Source organism: Eleutherodactylus coqui, chromosome 3 (genome assembly GCF_035609145.1).
Source record: "Eleutherodactylus coqui strain aEleCoq1 chromosome 3, aEleCoq1.hap1, whole genome shotgun sequence".
Lineage (NCBI taxonomy): Eukaryota > Metazoa > Chordata > Amphibia > Anura > Eleutherodactylidae > Eleutherodactylus > Eleutherodactylus coqui.
Genome location: NC_089839.1, coordinates 161,416,449 through 161,441,605, shown reverse-complemented (window position 1 = coordinate 161,441,605; position 25,157 = coordinate 161,416,449). Strand labels below are relative to the sequence as shown.

The window sequence follows — 25,157 nt, the reverse complement described above, 5'->3', positions numbered from 1 at the left end:
TCATGGGCGTAAGGGAAAACCGCAGAGACCAAATCTGCGCCAAGATGGTGCAGATTTGGCTGAGTTCTCTTTTTTTTAGCGGATCTCATGCAAGATTTAACACTTGCATTTCAAATCCATAGCATAAATAGAAGAGCTGACTATTTAGAATCCGCCTAGTTTTTCAAAAATTCAATGCGGAAAATTTCCACACCAGGTGAAGTACCTTTTTTTTTTTTTAAATCCCCTTCACTTGGCTTGTAGGTAAACGCAGCATCTCCACCACGTGGGAAGGTGTCCCAATACCTAAAAAGGTAAAAGCCCCGACTATGGATTCTCTAAACCAGTGCGTCAATAAGACCTTTCCGATATCAGAATAAAACATACATTTAAAAATTCTTTATTTCAAATTCATTTGCTGTTGATAAATATATTTAAATCTATTTAAGAAAAGGAAAGATCTAAGAAATAAGTCAAAAAATCTTCTGAAATGTTAAACTGTATTCTTAAATGATTGAAACATTGCACATTATTCCCAGTCTTGAAATGTTCTGTGGGTCAACCAACCAAAAGATTATAAAAATTCAGGAATGACTCCAAGTGATAATAAGCCAGCCGTCCGTCCGGGGACACAGGATAAAATATCAATAAAATAGATTTTTTTTTTTCAAGTTTTACAACATTTAGAAAAACGTCTGCAAAAAAACGCAGGTGGTCCTACATGTGAAATTGGTGGCCATCTGCCACGCTGTAGAAGTACTGAATAGTATCATGTTAGAGAATCATCTAGGGTTCTGAACCTTCAGAGCAGCCCATAGACTACAAGGCATTTGGTGTGGTTACTATACAAAGTATACAGTTCTTTGGACCAACAGAATTTGCACAATTCACTTATGTGGAAACCAGTTCCACAACTTTTTCCGCTGTTGCTCCCCTCATCTGCATAATTTAAAAAGTTTCAGGTAGACCGCTAAAGGAAAAAAAAAAGTTAACGTAAATATTTTTGAAAATAAACAAACGAATAATATATGGCAGAGTTATGCAGCCAGTTGTGCCAATCTGATGATGAAATACTGCCCCACAATGCAACAGGTGGCGTAACTCCTTAACAATGGCATACCCACGTGCTGCTAACGTAATCTATGGTCAAACTAATTGCAGGCAATTTCACTGAATTAACTACCTAATAGACATTAGAAAAAAAAAAAAAAGAAAAGCAGTCATCAACAAGAACAATTCCAGGAGTCTCCAGCCATGTCTTTGCTGTCAAGCTTTATGCTGTCTGTGGACTTTTCACTGAAGACGGGCCCGCCGTGCCTCATCATCAGCTCTGTAGCCATCTTCACAAAAGCTTCTTCGACATTACTGGAATCCTTGGCAGAGGTTTCAAAAGCAGAGATGATGTCATAATGTTTGGCCATGGTGTCAGCTTCTCCAAGCTCGACTTCTCGAAACGCATGCATGTCCGACTTGTTTCCTATGGGGTGCAGACAGTGTAGTTAGTGAGGGCTTTGTACATGCTGTCCACTCATTCACATCCTCAAGTACATTCAAAAGCTCAAGATTTAAAGCACATCCAACTTTTCAGAATAAGCTGCCATAGAGGTGTGTGTATGAAGAATACAGCCAAGCCAGAATCCTACTGCACAGTGATGAGGGGCAAACCCCCCAAACCAGCTATGAATTCTGACTTTAGCTTACAATTCCCAGTCATTGTTATAAGGCCTGTCTAAAGAGTCTGACATTGACTTGAAGGAATGCTGCCTTCCAATAGGCGGCACTGTAGAGGCATTGTTCTATCTTACCATTTGCTTATTTCCCAGAGGCGCATGCATGGTCATATAAGTTTCCTTACACCTTCTAGGTGCTCTCCTTAAGGAGAAACGGATACCCTTCTTCACCTAAATGAATAACACTACTTCTGGCCATTATACGACTTGCAGAGGTCAGAATAACGCAGATACAAGGATATTTACACTTTGTAAGAAGTCCCATACTTATTTCTACGCATAACACTAAGTTGCATCTAAACACAAATTAATAATGGCTCTGTATGTGGAGAGAGCTGGTAAATGGGCCAAGGGGAAGTGGCAGCAAGATGTAGAGGAGGCGGTGGAGCGAGACTGCAAGTGATGGCTGGAGCGAGAGATCACAATACAATACACATCATCCTTGTGCGGCTGCTGTGAAGGTCTGCAGGATTATATTCTATGTTGTCGGCGGCTGCAGTGTGGCACTTCGGTGCGAGTTATAGCAGCAGCCTGAACTTTTAGACAGATCGGGTTGCGTTGTCGGTGTGACGCTCACTGGTTGTACAACCTGATCTGTATGAAGGGTCAGGCTGCGGCTATAACAGCACAAAGTAGTATATAATCCTGCACAGAAATGAACCATATATATGAGCGGACCCTTCACATCGGTTGACTACAACAGCATCCTACAACTTGTGTACAAAGTAAAAACACACACATTACTCTAATTGTATCACAATTCATAAAGCCACATATACATAAAAGGGCTATTCCATGTCTGGCTTTTTATGGCCTAGCCATAGAATATGCCATAATAGACTGGTTAATACAGGCCCCACCTATGGGACCTGCATTTATGTCTAGAGCTGCTGCTCCCTCCTGGCTGTACATGGTATTCAGGAGTACAAAAACAGCCAAGCAGAACAGTTTTAACTCAGTTTCTGTAACTTACGCAGCAGTCAGGAAGTTGAGGAAACAGCAGAGCACAGCAAGCTGGGCCGTTTCTGAAGCCCTCTGCTTACAGGAGCAGACTAGCTAGCTGTGCTATATGGTTTCCTTAAATCCCATTCACGTCTATGTGGGTTATGGAAACAGAGTGACCTATGTGACTTCAGGTATCTTTTTTATAAGCTACACAACATCACAGCCTTACATTCAATGTATAATATAATAAATTTTATGGAATTCTAAACCTATTGATACAAGAAAGCATTGTTAGAAGTAGTGTTTCCTTGCATAAATAGCGAGTTTTTAATACCATGTATGCCTATATTTTGTTCATCTGAATTACTATAAATTGCGTACATCTCATTAGCTAAAAATGCTGGGTGTATTTTCACTCTTCCGGTAAATATCTAGTGACTTGTATCCTACATTTTTCACCATTCTGCCCCTCTGCATGCTCCATCTCTGATTTTCTGTTCTCTCAGAACTGGTGGGAGGAGACTGTTATGCTGTCTTCTATACATCACACTGAGAAGACTGCAAATTCTCCCTAACTTTATGAAACACAAATAGATATATCATCAGGTAGGATACTGTACAGAAGTACCGAGCAGTGCAGATGTGAATAAATAGCAATAAATAACTCACCATTAACTCTAATATCAAGTCTATGAGACTGTCTCCTCCTATCTCTCCTCCTCCCCCTTCCAATCTGCTCTCATAGCATAGACTTCAATAAGCGATATGACTCAGACCCTCCTTTACTTTCTGTTCTGCTGTAGTGGGGTTTCCAGTAACAGATTACATTGCTTGACAACAGGGCAGTAGAAATGTACTGACTGCGGCTTATAAAGATTATTAAACATTTTAAAATAATCAGCAACTTTTCTATTCATTATATCGTCTAACAAAAAAACACAACGTTATTGAAAAGTTAGTAATTAACAATAAAACAAATGTGGCAATTCCTGATTAACTGACAATAATGAAATAAAAGAAAATCATAAAAACGTGGCATTCTTCCTCAGCTTAAAAGGTTACATTCGTTTTATAAAGGTAACGTATATTGCTAGGATATGCTATCACTTTATGAGCAGACGGAGTCCATCCTTTTGGAAACACCACTGACCCTGAGAATAAGGTTTTCCCGACACAGCAGCACTTCTGGTCATGCAGGGAACTGCAGCTTGACATCATTCACTTTTATGGGGCTATGCAGCAGCCTCAATGCGTAGCCAATCGCCGGGTGGCCAATATACAGGGAAAACCAATGATCTGTGCAGGATCTGTGAGTTCCAGAAGTTGGATCCTTACTAGAGATGAGCGAACGTACTCGGATAGGCACTACTCGTCCGAGTAATGTGCTTTATCCGAGTATCTCCCCGCTCGTCCTGAAAGATTCGGGGAGCGCCGCGGAGCGGGGAGCTGCAGGGGAGAGCGGGGAGGAACGGAGGGGAGATCTTTCTCTCCTTCTCTCCCGCCCGCTCTGCCCCCCTCCCCGCTGCGACTCACCTGTCAGCAGCGGAGCGCCCCGAATCTTTCAGCACGAACACAGCGGTACTCGGATAAGGCACATTACTCGGACGAGTAGTGCCTATCCGAGTACGTTCGCTCATCTCTAACTTACTGATCATAAAGTGAGGACATCTCCTAATGCTGGGTCATGACTTTATAAAATGGAAATAAGCCTCAAACACCAATTTAGGCCACATTCAGTGCTTGTTCCCACTGCTATATCCTACTCAACTCTAGTGAATAAGAAGTATACAGAGCCCAGACCACAAACACAGACTCTGTAAAATAATCTTTGGTCTATAAATGTTATGTTGCACATTAAACTTTACACAGGGTAAACATAATTAATCCAGAGGAGTTCAGAGGTCACTAGCAAAAAACTAGGGAGCAGAAACCATGGAGAAAAAAAAAAAAAAAAAAAGGGAGTACCAAATGTTGCAACCAGGGCGATGTAACTGGAGAAAGGATTCTGTCAATCTGTTATTCAGATTGGTACAGTACGACTGCAGAGCCAGGGCTCTCATATCATCTAATGTATGGTACCTTGCTGGTTAAACTTTATCAGGTAACAAATTCATTGAGCATGTCCAAAGAGCACCCAGTGTACCCTCATCTCTCTAGGGACCAAGTCCAAGGGGCACCCGGTGTACCCTCATCTCTCTAGGGACCACGTCCAAGGGGCACCCGGTGTACCCTCATCTGTCTAGGGGCCACGTCCAAGGGGCACCCGGTGTACCCTCATCTCTCTAGGGGCCACGTCCAAGGGGCACCCGGTGTACCCTCATCTCTCTAGGGGCCACGTCCAAGGGGCACCCGGTGTACCCTCATCTCTCTAGGGGCCACGTCCAAGGGGCACCCGGTGTACCCTCATCTCTCTAGGGGCCACGTCCAAGGGGCACCCGGTGTACCCTCATCTCTCTAGGGGCCACGTCCAAGGGGCACCCGGTGTACCCTCATCTCTCTAGGGGCCACGTCCAAGGGGCACCCGGTGTACCCTCATCTCTCTAGGGGCCACGTCCAAGGGGCACCCGGTGTACCCTCATCTCTCTAGGGGCCACGTCCAAGGGGCACCCGGTGTACCCTCATCTCTCTAGGGGCCACGTCCAAGGGGCACCCGGTGTACCCTCATCTCTCTAGGGGCCACGTCCAAGGGGCACCCGGTGTACCCTCATCTCTCTAGGGGCCACGTCCAAGGGGCACCCGGTGTACCCTCATCTCTCTAGGGGCCACGTCCAAGGGGCACCCGGTGTACCCTCATCTCTCTAGGGGCCACGTCCAAGGGGCACCCTCATCTCTCTAGGGGCCACGTCCAAGGGGCACCCTCATCTCTCTAGGGGCCACGTCCAAGGGGCACCCTCATCTCTCTAGGGGCCACGTCCAAGGGGCACCCTCATCTCTCTAGGGGCCACGTCCAAGGGGCACCCTCATCTCTCTAGGGGCCACGTCCAAGGGGCACCCTCATCTCTCTAGGGGCCACGTCCAAGGGGCACCCTCATCTCTCTAGGGGCCACGTCCAAGGGGCACCCTCATCTCTCTAGGGGCCACGTCCAAGGGGCACCCTCATCTCTCTAGGGGCCACGTCCAAGGGGCACCCGGTGTACCCTCATCTCTCTAGGGGCCACGTCCAAGGGGCACCCGGTGTACCCTCATCTCTCTAGGGGCCACGTCCAAGGGGCACCCGGTGTACCCTCATCTCTCTAGGGGCCACGTCCAAGGGGCACCCGGTGTACCCTCATCTCTCTAGGGGCCACGTCCAAGGGGCACCCGGTGTACCCTCATCTCTCTAGGGGCCACGTCCAAGGGGCACCCGGTGTACCCTCATCTCTCTAGGGGCCACGTCCAAGGGGCACCCGGTGTACCCTCATCTCTCTAGGGGCCACGTCCAAGGGGCACCCAGTGTACCCTCGTCTCTCTAGGGGCCACGTGCAAGGGGCACCCAGTGTACCCTCGTCTCTCTAGGGGCCACGTGCAAGGGGCACCCAGTGTACCCTCGTCTCTCTAGGGGCCACGTGCAAGGGGCACCCAGTGTACCCTCGTCTCTCTAGGGGCCACGTGCAAGGGGCACCCAGTGTACCCTCGTCTCTCTAGGGGCCACGTGCAAGGGGCACCCAGTGTACCCTCGTCTCTCTAGGGGCCACGTGCAAGGGGCACCCAGTGTACCCTCATCTCTCTAGGGGCCACGTGCAAGGGGCACCCAGTGTACCCTCATCTCTCTATGGGGCCACGTCCAAGGGGCACCCAGTGTACCCTCATCTCTCTATGGGGCCACGTCCAAGGGGCACCCAGTGTACCCTCATCTCTCTAGGGGCCACGTCCAAGGGGCACCCAGTGTACCCTCATCTCTCTAGGGACCACGTGCAAGGGGCACCCAGTGTACCCTCATCTGTTTAGGGACCACGTGCAAGGGGCACCCAGTGTACCCTCATCTCTCTATGGGGCCACGTCCAAGGGGCACCCGGTGTACCCTCATCTCTCTATGGGGCCACGTCCAAGGGGCACCCGGTGTACCCTCATCTCTCTAGGGGCCACGTCCAAGGGGCACCCGGTGTACCCTCATCTCTCTAGGGGCCACGTCCAAGGGGCACCCGGTGTACCCTCATCTCTCTATGGGGCCACGTCCAAGGGGCACCCGGTGTACCCTCATCTCTCTATGGGGCCACGTCCAAGGGGCACCCAGTGTACCCTCATCTCTCTATGGGGCCACGTCCAAGGGGCACCCAGTGTACCCTCATCTCTCTATGGGGCCACGTCCAAGGGGCACCCAGTGTACCCTCATCTCTCTATGGGGCCACGTCCAAGGGGCACCCAGTGTACCCTCATCTCTCTATGGGGCCACGTCCAAGGGGCACCCAGTGTACCCTCATCTCTCTATGGGGCCACGTCCAAGGGGCACCCAGTGTACCCTCATCTCTCTATGGGGCCACGTCCAAGGGGCACCCAGTGTACCCTCATCTCTCTATGGGGCCACGTCCAAGGGGCACCCAGTGTACCCTCATCTCTCTATGGGGCCACGTCCAAGGGGCACCCAGTGTACCCTCATCTCTCTATGGGGCCACGTCCAAGGGGCACCCAGTGTACCCTCATCTCTCTATGGGGCCACGTCCAAGGGGCACCCAGTGTACCCTCATCTCTCTATGGGGCCACGTCCAAGGGGCACCCAGTGTACCCTCATCTCTCTATGGGGCCACGTCCAAGGGGCACCCAGTGTACCCTCATCTCTCTATGGGGCCACGTCCAAGGGGCACCCAGTGTACCCTCATCTCTCTATGGGGCCACGTCCAAGGGGCACCCAGTGTACCCTCATCTCTCTATGGGGCCACGTCCAAGGGGCACCCAGTGTACCCTCATCTCTCTATGGGGCCACGTCCAAGGGGCACCCAGTGTACCCTCATCTCTCTATGGGGCCACGTCCAAGGGGCACCCAGTGTACCCTCATCTCTCTATGGGGCCACGTCCAAGGGGCACCCAGTGTACCCTCATCTCTCTATGGGGCCACGTCCAAGGGGCACCCAGTGTACCCTCATCTCTCTATGGGGCCACGTCCAAGGGGCACCCAGTGTACCCTCATCTCTCTATGGGGCCACGTCCAAGGGGCACCCAGTGTACCCTCATCTCTCTATGGGGCCACGTCCAAGGGGCACCCAGTGTACCCTCATCTCTCTATGGGGCCACGTCCAAGGGGCACCCAGTGTACCCTCATCTCTCTATGGGGCCACGTCCAAGGGGCACCCAGTGTACCCTCATCTCTCTATGGGGCCACGTCCAAGGGGCACCCAGTGTACCCTCATCTCTCTATGGGGCCACGTCCAAGGGGCACCCAGTGTACCCTCATCTCTCTATGGGGCCACGTCCAAGGGGCACCCAGTGTACCCTCATCTCTCTATGGGGCCACGTCCAAGGGGCACCCAGTGTACCCTCATCTCTCTATGGGGCCACGTCCAAGGGGCACCCAGTGTACCCTCATCTCTCTATGGGGCCACGTCCAAGGGGCACCCAGTGTACCCTCATCTCTCTATGGGGCCACGTCCAAGGGGCACCCAGTGTACCCTCATCTCTCTATGGGGCCACGTCCAAGGGGCACCCAGTGTACCCTCATCTCTCTATGGGGCCACGTCCAAGGGGCACCCAGTGTACCCTCATCTCTCTATGGGGCCACGTCCAAGGGGCACCCAGTGTACCCTCATCTCTCTATGGGGCCACGTCCAAGGGGCACCCAGTGTACCCTCATCTCTCTATGGGGCCACGTCCAAGGGGCACCCAGTGTACCCTCATCTCTCTATGGGGCCACGTCCAAGGGGCACCCAGTGTACCCTCATCTCTCTATGGGGCCACGTCCAAGGGGCACCCAGTGTACCCTCATCTCTCTATGGGGCCACGTCCAAGGGGCACCCAGTGTACCCTCATCTCTCTATGGGGCCACGTCCAAGGGGCACCCAGTGTACCCTCATCTCTCTATGGGGCCACGTCCAAGGGGCACCCAGTGTACCCTCATCTCTCTATGGGGCCACGTCCAAGGGGCACCCAGTGTACCCTCATCTCTCTATGGGGCCACGTCCAAGGGGCACCCAGTGTACCCTCATCTCTCTATGGGGCCACGTCCAAGGGGCACCCAGTGTACCCTCATCTCTCTATGGGGCCACGTCCAAGGGGCACCCAGTGTACCCTCATCTCTCTATGGGGCCACGTCCAAGGGGCACCCAGTGTACCCTCATCTCTCTATGGGGCCACGTCCAAGGGGCACCCAGTGTACCCTCATCTCTCTATGGGGCCACGTCCAAGGGGCACCCAGTGTACCCTCATCTCTCTATGGGGCCACGTCCAAGGGGCACCCAGTGTACCCTCATCTCTCTATGGGGCCACGTCCAAGGGGCACCCAGTGTACCCTCATCTCTCTATGGGGCCACGTCCAAGGGGCACCCAGTGTACCCTCATCTCTCTATGGGGCCACGTCCAAGGGGCACCCAGTGTACCCTCATCTCTCTATGGGGCCACGTCCAAGGGGCACCCAGTGTACCCTCATCTCTCTATGGGGCCACGTCCAAGGGGCACCCAGTGTACCCTCATCTCTCTATGGGGCCACGTCCAAGGGGCACCCAGTGTACCCTCATCTCTCTATGGGGCCACGTCCAAGGGGCACCCAGTGTACCCTCATCTCTCTATGGGGCCACGTCCAAGGGGCACCCAGTGTACCCTCATCTCTCTATGGGGCCACGTCCAAGGGGCACCCAGTGTACCCTCATCTCTCTATGGGGCCACGTCCAAGGGGCACCCAGTGTACCCTCATCTCTCTATGGGGCCACGTCCAAGGGGCACCCAGTGTACCCTCATCTCTCTATGGGGCCACGTCCAAGGGGCACCCAGTGTACCCTCATCTCTCTATGGGGCCACGTCCAAGGGGCACCCAGTGTACCCTCATCTCTCTATGGGGCCACGTCCAAGGGGCACCCAGTGTACCCTCATCTCTCTAGGGGCCACGTCCAAGGGGCACCCAGTGTACCCTCATCTCTCTAGGGGCCACGTCCAAGGGGCACCCAGTGTACCCTCATCTCTCTAGGGGCCACGTCCAAGGGGCACCCAGTGTACCCTCATCTCTCTAGGGGCCACGTCCAAGGGGCACCCAGTGTACCCTCATCTCTCTAGGGACCAAGTCAAAGGGGCACTCAGTGTTATCTCTATAGGGACCATGTCCAAGGTGTGCCCAGTGTACCCCCATCTCTATAGGGGCCATGTCCAAGGTGTGCCTAGTGTACCCCCATCTCTATAGGGACCATGTCCAAGGGGCACTCAGTGTACCCCCATCTCTACAGGGACCATGTCCAAGGTGTGCCCGGTGTACCCCCATCTCTATAGGGGCCATGTCCAAGGTGTGCCCAGTTTACCCCCATCTCTATAGGGGCCACGTCCAATCTACACCCCATCCCTCACCGAGTATACACACCAACTTTGTTTTTTCGCTAGCCACCGCTGAATGCCTCTAGTTTTATTCTGATCACCCTGTACAGTGAACAGAGCTCCCCATACAACTGGCTGAATTGCAACACACCCAGGATTGAGTTAATCTTTTGATCCACTTGAACACAGAATGGTTGTTTAGATTATCTTCCCCGTCCTTCCCCCGATAAGAGCACTAAAAGTTGCTGCTGAAAGCATTGAGCAGTACTATTGAGCCAAGTAGTCCACTCATTATAAAATTAGAACGGACAGACTACTTGGCGCCCCTCAATGCATTTAGTGGTGGATTTCAGGGCTAAGAATGGGGCAAGGGGGAAAAGGAAGGCAAGTATAAGACTTACATCCTCGGACTCTATGGGTCACTGACTTCCAGTCCATTAGCTTAGCTTATAGGGCTTAAAGCAGGTAACAGACACCCTTTAACGGTCTCAAGTTACAATATATTAAAGTTACAATAGTCATCCCAGAAGTAGTTTAAGTTGTAGCTTGAGTGAGCAATGTAGATTGTTATGTAGACTTCAAGCTGACATTACAATTCCCCGCGCCATTTTTTTGGTAGTGAATGACAATTAGATTTCATGCAGTTATAAAAACCCCACTGATTCTAGTCGGACAGCGCAGTCTGCAATGTAGAACTGAAGCTGCACGATTCTAGTATTGTTTATATTGCGGCCTATTGGAAGACTATTATTTCATCATTATGCTTTAGACCAACAATAGATAATTGGGGTCAGTGCTCATTATTATTAGTTATGCATTGTTCTACCACCTGGATAGAAGGTGCTCAGACCCACTCTGTTTTTGCAATTTATACTCAAGCATTTGTTGCCACGCATAATATTTTGCTACTTTGTTGTATCTTAATAGAAGGACGCATCTTGCATCCCGACACTAAAGTATAGCTCTTCTGCGCCAATACTTATGCAAATCATTCAACAGCTCAATATGGTGGGGGGGGACGATTTTATCAACTTCCTTCTGGCATTAGTTGCTCTGTTTAGCTAGTGAGAGGACCATTAAGATACTGTACCATCTGCTGGTCCTGGATTATCATTGCTCTAGAGACTCTAGGCTTATTACAGCAGCTCTACTCCATCATACCCTGATGTCAAGGAGGCGCAGACCCAGGGGCGTAACTATAGAGGGTGCAGGGGATGCGGTTGAACCCCGGCCCAGGAGCCTTAGGGGGCCCATAAAGCCTCTCTTCTCCATATAGGTAGCCCAGTACTATGAATAAAGCATTATAGTTGGGGGCCCCGGTACAGGTTTTGCATTGGGGCCCGGTAGCTTCAAGTTACGCCTCTGCGCAGACCCCTGTCGGATGGCCGCAAGGAAAAAGAAAAAAGTTGGGCAATCTCAGTCTGAAGCAATAGGATGCAGAAACTAAAAAGGATCAGGCAGATAATATGTAATTATTTGGTCACCACTATGCAAATGCTCCTAATAACAAGCCAATCCTCTGCAGAGATAAGGTGATGTTTACAGGACTGATCAGGAGCCACAAGCAGTTCCTTCCAGTTCCATTACACTAACTGTCCTTGATCTTTGCATTTCTTGGTTTCTGCTGCTTAGATACTAAATGCCTACTAAGCACCAACTTCTTACAATGAAAGTGAAGGCAAACTAGTCTTTCAGCGATCACCTGGGTAACCCAATGAGGTCTCCAGGAATTCAACATGGTGAGGAGGGGGAGCTCATCCCCAATTGTGTGCGTTCATCTGAATTCACTTAAAACTATTAACTCTAGTGCTGCTATGCAATACTAGCTGACATACAGCCATATACCAGAACATATCTGTTACATGCCTGTTAGCGAAGTCCTTATAGAATTTATGTATGTATATATGCAACCACTAAATGTTGTCCGACTCTCACAGAGCCTGAAAATATGCGTACACGGTACATAAATTGGCATGATGCAGCCCTGGCATACAGGTCACAGTTGCCCAGAGGATATTTATTTTTGCATGGTCAGCTTTTCATTACGTGCAGCCCATGCAGTTGCACAGGGTGCCGGCCACAAGGTTTTAGAGAGGTACCAAGCAGATGTAGGCTGGAGGTGACCTCCCCCACCCCACAGGTTTGCCTGACCAGATGATCTTCTGTGTGACAGCGGTCTTGTGGAGCTACATGAATCATCCTCCTCCTAGCTCTGCTCTGGTGTTTCTAGCTACTGCTGTCAGCTCATTGCCGAACACCATCCCCACCACAACACAATTGCTTGGTTCTGGGGCTGTATTCATTCACTGAGCTGTTCTGGTGTGGGTATGCTGCTATCTTGCTGCACAAGCAGAATACAGGCACACTGCCCATCAGTGTATGATTATTTTTTCCTTATTAAAAAGTGGGATGGGGAAGGATTTGGCACCAGATGCCATCTGACCTAAGGCCGGCACAGCTATTAGGAGCCAACTTCTAAATTGGGGCTAAAGGGCTTGTGCACACTGGTGAATTAGGACTGGGGCTACAGATGCACCCACACTAGCGGGAAGAAAAAAAAAAAAGAAACATAAAAAGGATGATCAGGCTGGTTTTGTCTTCCGTCCTTTTCTTAGGCCGCCTGCACACGGGCGGTAAACAAACGCTTGTGCAAGACCAGACTTAGTGTTCGAAACAAGCTATTAGAATTTAGATTTTGTTTCCCAATTTGCACTGGAAACGCAAAAACGCGAAAATTGATCTCTACGTTTTACATTCGTTTACTAGCCATATAACAGAAATGTGTTTTTCTGTCTCCTCCACATATTTGTATCATAAGGGAGTGTGTTTGTACAGTAGAAGGCCGAGAGAAATAAGGAACCGTCTGGTGGCGGACGTGGCGCTGTACGCTGTTTGTACAAGACAAGTGATGACTCTTGGTAAATATAAAGAACGCACCAATAAGCAGCTGCACAATGTTGGAGCCGGCGTACTTCCTGACATCCTCTATCCAGCGAGGAACAGATTCAAATGACTTTCTCTTGGTGATGTCATAAGCAATGATGGCACCATTGGCGCTTCTGTAATAACTCTGCGTTATGGTCCGAAAGCGTTCCTGTCCAGCAGTGTCCCAGATCTGCAGCTGTGAGACAAGAAAAGGAAATATTATAGTCTGCATGTTATCTCATCCTCTAGACTCGTGAGCAGCGCTGGCCAACTTTTTGTCCAAATATGCAATTCTTCTCAGTTTACTGACATCAATATGATAGCAAGTTGTGGTATACTGTATTGCGGTAAATCTCCATATGCAAATACATGGCTCACTACATTTCTACATCAATGCCTTATCCCCATATGGATTCAGCCTACAAAAAGATATTAAGAACGAGCTGCAGGACTCCGAGTGACACAATACCTCTTAGTAGATACTACAAGGGGACCCCTTAAATACTGTGTATGCCATAGAGACTGATGTAGGCAGGAAAAGGGCGTTCAGTGCACCCCTTCCCCACTGAAATCAAGTCTGGCAATTCCAGTTGATGTGGGCCATAAATTATCAATGAATGCCCATTAGCCGCTTCCAGATCAGAGAAATGTTTTTTTTCATATTTTTGTCCCCACCCTTCAAGAGCCATAATTATTTTAGCTTTCCATCAACCCCGTTGTATGAGGGCTTGAATTTTGCAGGACAAGCTGTATTTTTCAATGGTACTATTTAATGTGGCATACAATAGGGCTCATTTACGAATACTGACTAAAAGTTAGATGGTACAAACCTAGATAGTCAAAATAGGTCAGATCTACCACTGAATGAAAAATGTCCGAATTTTAAGAATGTCTAGTCTAAATTTAAAGCAGCTGTTAGTTGGCTTAGATTACGCCAAAAATTGCACCAAGATTTTTGCACAATTCACTGCAATTTGGTGCAATCTGGATCATGCCCCTTTTTTGGTGCAGTTCAGTTAGAGCATTACCAAATTTATATAGTTTTGTGCTTTACTACTTAAAAAAAGAGAAAGAAAAAAGTTTTTACGATTTAAAAAACACAAAAATTACTTTCTGGCAGCATATTCTGAGACCTATAACTATCTTCCGTAGATTACGCTGTGTGATGGCTTGTTTTCTGCAGCGTGAGCTATAGTTTTTATTGCTTCCATTTTAGAGTATATACACATCTTTTTGATCACTTTTAATTCAATTTGTGGGAGCAGAGTTAAAATAAAAACCCAAAACAAAGCAATGCTCTAATTCTGTACTGTTTTCTTAGTGTTCACTGTGCAGGATAAATATTGTGATTTATTAAGTATTTGACTTTTACAAGCACATTGTTACCAAATATGTGGGATTTTTTTTACATTAAATTTTTTTTTTTTTAAATGGGAAAAACTTTTAAAATGTTTTACCCCTACTGTTTAAACGTCTTTATTTAGTCCCCACAGAGGACTTGAACTTGCAATCATTTCATCGCTTGTACTATACGGTTATACAGAGGTATTGCCGTATAGTGATTTTTACTGCTGCCTATTAAGCTCTGCCACAGACAGGGCTTAATAGGTATTGATTAGAGATGAGCGAGCATGCTTGGATAAGCCAGTTACTCGCCTTTCTCGAGTAACTGCATTCTTCTCTGAGCGTGCTCGGGGGAGGGGCTCCACCGCCGCCTCCCCGAGCACGCTCGGACAAGAATGCAGTTACTCGAGAAAAGCGAGGCTCGCTCGAGTAACTGGCTTATCCGAGCGTGCTCGCTCATCTCTAGTATTGATACATGGATATAAGCTAGTCCATAGCCATTCTGTGATTGTGTTGAGGAGAGGCCCCACTCCCACCCCTTCCTCAGCAGTTTAAATGCGGTCAGCTTTGACTACAACATCTAAACAATTAACTGCCATGATCAGAGCTAGCTCCAATCGCGACAGCTGATAGCCGCTGTGTATGGCGTGGCCTCGGCTCCTCTCCCCACGTCATACACCCTTCACAACCGCAACATATTTACATTATGTGGTCAGCAAGGGGTTGAACGTCATGTTGGTGCCATATTTTCTGCATTCCAAGAAACAGTAAACGCTGGTGTAGTCTGATCCATCTTGGATTCAACCAAAAGAAAGCCATGTGGATGTTGTTGTGGATTTAACCCTTTACAGTGCATTGGGCCGCTCAGAACCTTCCGCATGAGCCAGTGCGGAGAGATGCGGACGAGCTTACTAGAACCATGGATAACACGAATTCCCATTTATCTGGAAGTCCTCCACCTAATACTTCACATTAGCCAACTCTTCCAACAGCAAAATCAGTGGTTGTCTGATGAGACAAATTAAAAGGAGAGCAAACTGGAGGCTGACGTCACCTGAATAATGTTGATCTGGGTGTCTTTGTTGGCTGCCCCGTATGAAAACGTTGGACTGTTTGTTCTACCAGTGATGCTTCCAGACAATGACCCGCATTATTGGCACAAGGTTACACGTCACAGGAAACTGTGAGGAAAGTCATGTAACTATTTCACAGAGTCTTCCTGCAATTTCCAGCTGTTGTAACTAGTTTGGTGCTAAACTCTTATTCCCCCAAGAGTTTGGTGGAATACATGGAGTTTCTTCTAAGTTTACCCATCAAAGCATCAGGTTTCAAAATAGGGCGACTTGGATAGGGAGCTGGGAAGGCCTGAGATCTATATGGGGATCCCTGACTTGTACAAAGGGCACAACACCCGTCTATTGTGAGCTGGAAAATAGTGATACAAATGTAATAGCAAGCCAAGGACCACAAAGCCTAAAGCACCTTTTGAGCCAGTCAATTATCAAACCCTCTGAAAGCCCATTCCTCCAACAATCTTGCTATGGTAAAAGACCAACGATCAGCTAACGAATAAGCGAATAGTCCTTTCAAAGACTTGGCTGACTTCTTGGTACAGTCTAATCTAAGCTCTCAATGAAACATTTCAACGTGACCGAGTCGTCGCAAAGCCATGACGTCGATCCCGCGTCCTTTCCGCAATGATGATTCCGCAAGAGCCGTGGGACGGACGGCTTCCATTGACTTCAAAGGAAGCCGTCCGCACAGAATCAGGCTCAAAATAGAGGATGCTGCAATGCTGGGGGGGAAAAAAAAAAAAAAGGGAAAAGTCGCAATTGATTTCCGATCGTGGGCATGGAAACTCACTTTTACATTGCATGCTTTTTGCAGGTACTTGCTGTGGAATTAGGAGGCGGACACCCACTCCAGATTCTGCAATGCAAATCCAGACGCGTGCATCGGGCCATAACCGTCCTGCGTGAAAGAACCATAAGGCTAATTTTCCATTGGCGAACGTAATATTGGAATGGGAATCCCACCCCATATCGCGCTCCCCACCATGTGAATTCCCCGAGGATGCGAGGTGTTTTCATGTCAAAACAGCCTCACATCACTTCGGAGATGAAGGGATTCGGAGCCTCACCCATCGTTTTCAGTGGGAGACCTCGCCTTGTGTGCACCTAACACATGGACCGATGTTGCTGCCGCCGGCCCCATTGAAGACAATGGGCGCTGTGATGTGAGAGCACAAGAAAAGACAGAACATGCCAAGATTTGTTTTCTGCATCGAATCACTGTGCCATACAGGAAAACATCGCTCATGTGTATGACCCCACAAATCCTACACAATTATGTCGCCTGTGTGAAGGCAGCCGAACGCTCGTTCGTTGGCCAATTTTTCATTTTTAATAAAGCATAAGAATGCTTGTTGATTAGCCGTGTATGCCCATGTGTTAGGGCAGGCTCATACCAAAGTATTTACATTGCATATTGCAATGTACACGCGCATAATACGCGGTGAATGGCTTCATTGTTCCATTCACGCTTGTGCATATGTATTGTGTATATTATGCGCGTAAAAGAACGCAGCATGTTCTATTCTACTGCGTTATTACGCACATGCAGCCAGCCATTCTCTCTATGGGTGCATTTGGAACACAGTACATACACAATTATATTGTGTACGTACGACTTTTTTTTTTTACGCATGTTGCTAGGAAACATAAGAAAGTTAATAAAAAGAAAAGAAACCAGTGCAGGACAGCGTGCATAAAATACGCAGTTCACGCGCAGGCAAAAACACAACAATACACAGGGATATACGGTTTCCTGCACCGGTAAAACAATGCGATATTAGAGCAGTGCATTACCATATGGTCACGGTAGCCCGGCCTTAATGAGTAAATGAGATAAACGCTCGTAATTATGATCATTTCTCTTCATAAGCAGATTTTTGGCGCACATGAAGGAAAAGGAAACGAGTGCCAATGGACGTGCATTTCAAGTGACGCTCCTTAGACCGGACTCTGCCAGTTTAAAAGGTTTTAATGGATGCGGTTTGCGCGAGAATATCGGCCTTAAAGGGGTTATACAGTAATACAACCCTTTAAGAGTGAAATGTAACGAGTGTATAAAATCCATTGTGTTTTGGACACTTTTTGTACCTTCTCCAACAGTTTTGATAAGCATCCAGTATTGAATTTATTAACGGCCTGCTCCTTTTCTGGCAGAAAATAGTGGTGTGAAATTCGATAACCGAGAGAAGACACACAGGGTAAAGGAAACGTCCTAAAAATAGAGAATGTGCCAAATTTATCATTCCACGTGTACCATTTTGATAACTTTGGTGCAATTTGCCCTATTCTTGCTATTACATAAGATGATGCATTTTACAACACGGGGGGAAAAAAAGAAAAAAAAAAAAAAAAACACCAAAAATCTTCACACTTGGTCATGATATGATGGATTTATCAGAGCTTTGTAAAGATCCCATCACGGCTCATAAGCCTACACTTTCATAAGGTGCGTTTATAGTTACACCAGACTCGCCTAACTGGCTGAGGACCCACAGATGTTTTCAAGAAGTTGGAAACTGTCAGTAAGGGACCTTTCACACGGGACAGAATTAGTCTGTGTGGACATTTTTCGTACCACAATGTTATTCCTATGGGGCTTGAATACTGCACCAGTTAAAATCTGCACACTCAAACTGCAAAACACATAGAAGAATCATATAATAAGAATAACAGATCCATTAACTGCAGCTTGCTGACTGTCTCCAATTAGCAGTTGGATATTTTTTTTTTCTTAACATCACACAAAATGAATTACATTTTGCTTTAATTGATGCCAGAGCTTACATGGATCCGTTTATCCTTCTTTTGGCCCCACAATACAATAATGACCATGTAAAGTGCGTTAATCTGTAAACAGAATGATGACCCTACAACACGCTGTCTTGAGGGCCGGTCATTGGGAAAACTGCAATGTCACAACAGGAAGTCAGCTCCACGTCCAGGTCTGATCACACACTGCCGAGCACAAACAAAGAGACACAGCTGCAAAGCCGAAACCGACCACAACTACAGGACAGATGGCTAAATCACTACATGCAGAAGTACCTACAATCATAACAAGGTCGCAAAAAAAAGTGCGTTTACCCCAAAAAGTCTGAAAAAGTAGTTCACGCACTGCAGGAAAACAAATTTGCTTCTTCCAGATTCTGCACTGAAAATCCACAACTAAGGCTGCCTGTCCACGGGCGAATTTTCATTGCACTCCCCGCTGCGATAATCCCTAGCAATTCTCCGCTCGCAGGCAGCAAATCGCAGCATGCTGTGATTTGCCTCGATTCTCCACGGTGAGCTTATCTAGGCTCACTGCGGAGAACCATCAGCTGTCTCCTGCTCCCCGGCAGCGGAGATCCGCCGCTGGATATCGCTATGCCCATGGACAGGCAGCCTAATACATCACAAATGGGTTTAGCGGAAGTCAACGTCTGGTTCGCATTTAGCGGAAGGCAAGCAGCTTCCCTAGATTCCTGAATGACAAAGCTCTGTCGTTTTTCCCGGCGGCTGAAAGATCTCACTGAAGAACCCGACAGTCTACCAATTTACACGTAACGTACATATAAACGCGAACCATCGCACGTTTTTTTGTAGGTTGCTCAGTTTCAGCCTGCACAAAAATCATTGGCCGCTTGCTCACTTGTCGTTACGTTTAAATGTTCCCCGCTCAACGCCTCCAAAGGAAGAAGTGAACGATCGCCAGCGATGATCCACCTGTATAAATAGGCGGTGCGAACGAGTTAGCGGTAACGTCACTCGTTCAAATAAGCATCGTCTTGTGTAAAAGGGGCATAACATTTTTTTGCATCTGCAACTCCTGCGCAGAGGACTCTATAGTCCTGTCTCCCACTCACACTGCCTTCTCTGTGTCCTCCATTACTTGCTAAGGTTTTGTTTGTAGTCTGTTACCATGGAGACACAAGGGTTTTCATAGGAGCTGCAGAAACAAAATAGCTGGATATTTTTATTGAATACAATATGAGGGAGCTTTCATTTCAAATACACGCTCAGGCTACATTCTCACGATCGGGGGTTTTGTGCGTTGTGAGATGCGCGAATTTGGAGGTTTTCCGTTACAGCGATGCTGCGAGATAGAAGTCGCTGCACGTCCTATTGCCGATCCTCCAACAAGCCGGAGGATCAGAATGTCACACAAGTGATGTGAGGTGTTTTTGCATGAAAAACGCATCGCTTCAGTGGGTAACACGTGCACTGACAAGTGCAATATCAGGCTGGGTTTCTCAGCCCGTATATCACTCGCCTGTGTGAAAGTAGCCATACGATGTGTCAGACATGGGAATACCCTTTTATACAGGGAGGCCACAGAAATGTAGGCCAGCACAATGCTCTAATGAAAGCTGTCTAAAAGAAAAATCAGTCTTTGTTGCCCATAGCAACCACAGCGCAGCTATCATTTTACCTCAGCAGTAGAGGAAATAAAAGCTGCGTTGTGATTGGTTGCTGTGAGCAACCAAGTCATTTTCTCTCAAACAGCTTTCATACGAGCGTGGTGCCGGCCTACTCTCCCCATGGCCACCCTGTACCTACGCCATACATATCTTATAGGACAGCTGTAGTTCTAGCTGATAAATCCATCATGCGAGACACTTTTACACAGTCCACAAGGCCAGATCTGCCCTGCTACGAAGAACATGGAAGAATCACCACTTTGGGAAAGCTGGGCGACAGCCAGAGCGAGAGCAGCCATATTGGATGCCAGTGAGACTTCTGGTAATAGTCTTGCAAAAATTTTAACATAGCAAAAATGCAATTCTTAGGTTATTTTCACACGAGCTAGCGCAATAGTCGGGCTGTGACATCCGATCCGTTATCGGGCTTGGGAACGTGCGATTTCCCCACGGATGCGAGAAGTTTGTGTCAAAAACACCTCGCATCACTTCCGAGAAGTAGCGATCCACCGTCGTGGAGGATTAGTAGGTGTTTTCCATTGTTTTCAATGGGAAACCACGCATCGTGTTCACCTCAATGCCGTGCGATGGTTTCCTTGGCCCCCATTGAAAACAATGGGTGCATCATTCCGAAGGAACACCCAAAGATAGGACATGCTACGATTTTTTTTACCACGATGCGGGAAGTAGTCGCTCAGGTATATGAGGTCATTCAAAAGAATGCGGGTTCACTTTCGTGCAAGATTTTCTCGGCCCTGTGAAATCAGCTTTAGGTCTCATGTCCACGGAGAAATTCGGGCCCGCACGGATTCCCCGTGCAGAATCCCCGAGCGGGTCCCTCCTGGCCCGCAGACACGAGGCCAAGAAATAGATTATACTTACCTGTCCAGATGCTGCGGGTCTTTCCTGTCGCGGCTGGATCTTGTTTCTTCTGTCCGGCGGATGTGCTCGGGAGACCCACACGGATTTATTAATTCTATTTTGCCTATGTACATTGGCCTTAGGGTTCACTCACATGGGTGCATGTCACACATGTATTTTCCACACATGTAATATGCGGTGCTAAAATCCCACTGATTTCTATTGGGCCACTCACACCTACTTTTTTTTCCATAGGCGTATTACTTGCGTAAAAAAAATACCAAAAAAAAAAGAAAAAAAAGCGCAGCATGCCCTATTTTTGTGCGTAATACATGCCAATATGAACTATGGAAATTTAATATATGCAGCAGATACACATGTATATGTGTATTTGCCGGATACTGCATATTTTACACGCATGAAAAATATGTGGGACACATACACCCATGAGAGTGAGCACTTCTACCTTTCAGCATCGAAAACCCCCACCACTAATTAATCGGAATATCTTGTATTTATGGTGTTCTGGGCAAAACACAGACATTTTAAAAAATAGAGAATATTCTATGACATCTGGCGTCTTTAGGCCTCCGACAATGAAACTAGAAGAGCCGCAACAAAAGCAAAAAATGTCAACGAGATGAACTTTCCATCAAGCGGTCGTTATCAGATCTGTTGCGTGATTCGACTATTCCTTTTACACGGAAAGATTATTATTCAGATTCTCGCTGGATCCTTTAAATCTGAATAATAATCATTCGATGTATCCGCTGCCAGCGACTGAACGGCGAACGTTAATTTGATCACTTAGGCTGGCTGTATACAGGTGTATTTACGAGCAGAGAATAGAACAGGTTTGTTCATACTTTTGTATTTTACACAAGCATTTCGATCGCACAAAAAAATAAAATAAAAAAACTAACTAATATATATATATATGATGATTATCTGTTCCGTCGCATCACACCTTCAGTCACTTTATGCATCAATGTTCTCCGCACATTTCTGTCTTTCACGGCTTCATTCAGTTCCGCCATTGAGAAGTTCGTGGCAATGGTGTATTTACATATATTACACACAGAGATGCGTAAAGTACTGCATAACCGTGATGGAAAAAGACCACGTCTGGAACTCATTTAAGGCCGAATGCCTACTGCTGTATTTGCACTACGGGATCCGGAGCGGGCAAATACTGCCCATAGAATGCTATGGAAAAAAAATGCTTGTTCCTGCCCACAAGCGGAATTCAACAGTGATTTTCTCTCACGGAGGAAAATCGCAGCATGCTCTATTCTGGATGGCTTTTATTGAGTGAGCACTGCGAAAGTATCAAGGGAATCTGCGTCATAGCCCAGCACCAGCGCCTACGCGTTGGTACATCCGCAGCACAGAGGCCGCAGCGCCGAAGAGGTACGCAGAGGTCACCGCCAGCGCACAGGGTTCGATTCCGCTGTGAGATTTCGCAGTCGGAATCCGACCCAGTCATGAGCATGAGGCCTAAGTTAATTAGCCATTCTGCCGGTGTGTCTTTGTTTGCACACAAATAAATATGCCTTGCGGGTGCAAAAATACAATAAAATACACTGATGTGTGCGCAAAAAAAAAAAAAAAGTTCATTGCCCAAATATGCAGCGCTCATCATCAGCACACAAATACGCTTACACTCATCTGAAACCGGCCTTAGGCCGGGCTCACACGAGCAGAATTGTATTGCAGATTCCACAATCGCTGTCCGCACGGACGATCCGCAGCATTAAAAAGCAGGCATTTTTGATTTTTCGTTCACATTCACAGATACGAATTGCATATTCCACAAGCATACGAAAAATGCTCTATTTTGCCACGTAATCTAAATTAAAAACGATGACCACCCCATGTGATCAGGCGGTCATCCATTTACGATAGAGAACCTGTTTACTGTGAATGTGATCTCCGGCCCGAGCGATCACCGCTTCTGTTTGAGAGCATAGTGACTCCCGTGTATAGGGCCCATCACAGACTGGCTAATGATATCCAATAATATTCGTATTTATACACAAACAGAACATGTGACTAAGTTGATCGCAGCACCAACATGTTACTATAGTGGTTGCACAAATACCCTTAGGTGCACAAGGAAACTTTTGCTCTCTGGTATCTGCCAAAAGTTCCAATATTGTGCACAGCTTCTCGGCTTTAACTCCGTTCTGCAAGTGCTGCTTCAGAGAAAGAAGACGTCGTAATTAAAAGGTGCCTATAACTTCGTAGTATGGCTGCATCCAATATATATCATGCATGGTCATAGGTAAATACTTGACCAAAAATATACTTGGGTGACCACTTAGTCATCCACTTCAGATCTATTGTCTGCCGAAGGGGAATTCCACTTGTATCATCCGACACCTTAAAAGACGTTGGGGGAGGGGGATGTAAGTAAAGCCAAAGGGGACGCAGCACTTGGGGTAGTGTAGCAAAACCCTTTGGCACTGCCAGAGATTTCACCATAACGAATCTCCATCATTATCAGTCTCACCACGATTCCATGTAACAATATGACATGTCAGAGATACATGTATGATCAGTAAGGAGTCATAGTGGTAAGAGTCCACATCCCCAGAGCATCGGGAAGAGATTCCAACTGGATCTGCCAATCTCAAGAGCCCATAATATAGAGGAAACACATCCACCGCGTGCCATTGTTTGCATCCCTACAAATGTATCACTTTGTATACAGGACAAAGAACTCTAAATAAAAGCAAAAGTTAACTGGGACTTGTAGTTCTACGCCTGACCCACACGTGTTGCTGTCGCTTGGACTTCCAGGCTCATTATTGCTTACCTTAACCCGTTTCCCTTGAACGTCCAGAGTCTTCATAGTAAAGTCCACCCCGATCGTGTTCCCCTGCCGCTCCACGAACACCCCGCTTTTGAACCTCTGCACCACGCACGTCTTTCCCACCCCGGCATCTCCGATCAGAACGATCTTGAACAGGAAATCATAAGCATCGTCCGATTCTAGTGGAGCGGACATGCCGGGGTCCCGGTAAACCGAGACCTTCCTTCTGCAGCCCGTGACGTGGTGCGAACAAGCCGCGGATCTGACAACGCGGAACTACAAGAGCAGCCTGTAGAATGAGGACCCAAGGGCTGAGCCATAGTCTAGTTACACTGCAAGTAATACACCACTTGCACATAGCTGCCTGCAGTTATGCATGTCCCAATTATTGCGCGGCAGATACACCACTTGCACATAGCTGCCCGCAATAATGCCTGTCTTCTAACGTAGTAGCAAATACGTATAGTTGTCAACAGTAATGCCTGTCTGGAATATAATGTGGTAGATACATCGCTCAAAAAATTTCAACAAGAAGTTATTTCCAAAGTTGCTTCACTTTATAGTACTGATGTATATAGCGCTCACATATACTGCAGTGATGTTCACAGAATGGTTTGACTTATTTCTGGTCCCACAGGGGCTCATAATCTACATAATCACATTTCCAACCAGAATTGGTTGCAAAAGAATACACATCCTGTATATTGTATTTGTAATGTTTCAAATAAAAAAAAAGGCCATAGATTTAACGGTTTATCAAATTTGTTGACAATATGGAAACAAAAAAATCTGTTCTATCAAAAATTTCTTGGACTTGCTTTAAAAAATATTCTCGGGGCATAGATTCAGGGTAGCGCTCAAGGGTTCTGCTTTCTTGCTCCCCTCAGGAATCCCTGCAGCCTAATGGCTCCGTCTCAAGGCGGAACGCGCTGGACGGCCCCCGGATCTGTAACGGAACCTCTGGCTGGAAATTCTGATGCAGAATAGAGACAAGTTCGCCAGGTTTGATTTTGTATATCTCATCAATCGATGCCGCTTTCTTCATTACTTATAACTATGGTGACCGGAAGACTTAGGCTGCCTGTCCATGTGCTGCGATTTGCTGCCCGCGAGTGGAGAATCGCTATTATTCTCTGCTTGTGGACAGGGGAGCTGCGCTTTCCATAGCAACGCTTCACATGGGCGATAAAATCTTGCACAAATATGAACCCCATTCTTTTGAATGGGGTCATACACATTAGCAATTTTTCCTGTGTGACACCGCCATGCGATGCTATGTGAGAAACAAATCGTGGCATTTTCTGTCTGGTTATGTGATCTTGCATCACAGCTTCATTGTTTTCAATGCTGGCTCCAATGAAAGCAATAGGAGAAGCTCCGCCATCCTCTGCTGCGCCTGTGCCAGCTGTGCCGAACGATCCCTGCATCCCTGAAGCAATGCAAGACTGTTTTCCCATGCCACTTCGCACTCGCCATTGTGAAGTTAGCCTAATCCTCATTACTCTTTTTTTCAAAGGGCATTCTCATTGTAGACATTTATGGCAGATCCACAGGTCCAAGGCTCATTTAAGGCATGTGAGAGGTCTATAATAGCATGTGGTTGTGTAGTATGAGACCAGTCTCCATGCTGACCCCTGCCCACTGGCAAAGGCTCCTA

At 47.4% G+C, this 25,157-nt stretch overlaps 1 protein-coding gene across 1 annotated transcript; it reads right to left on the bottom strand.

The window, feature by feature from the left end:
- Positions 1 to 363: 363 nt before the first annotated feature.
- RAB43 (RAB43, member RAS oncogene family) lies at positions 364 to 23,785 on the bottom strand. The gene is made up of 3 exons (XM_066596464.1): positions 23,504 to 23,785; positions 13,020 to 13,203; positions 364 to 1,456 (listed from the first exon to the last, which is right to left on the bottom strand). The coding sequence occupies exons 1-3, from the start codon at positions 23,693 to 23,695 to the stop codon at positions 1,203 to 1,205; spliced, it is 630 nt and encodes a 209-aa protein (XP_066452561.1). The 5' UTR covers positions 23,696 to 23,785; the 3' UTR covers positions 364 to 1,202.
- Positions 23,786 to 25,157: the final 1,372 nt, after the last annotated feature.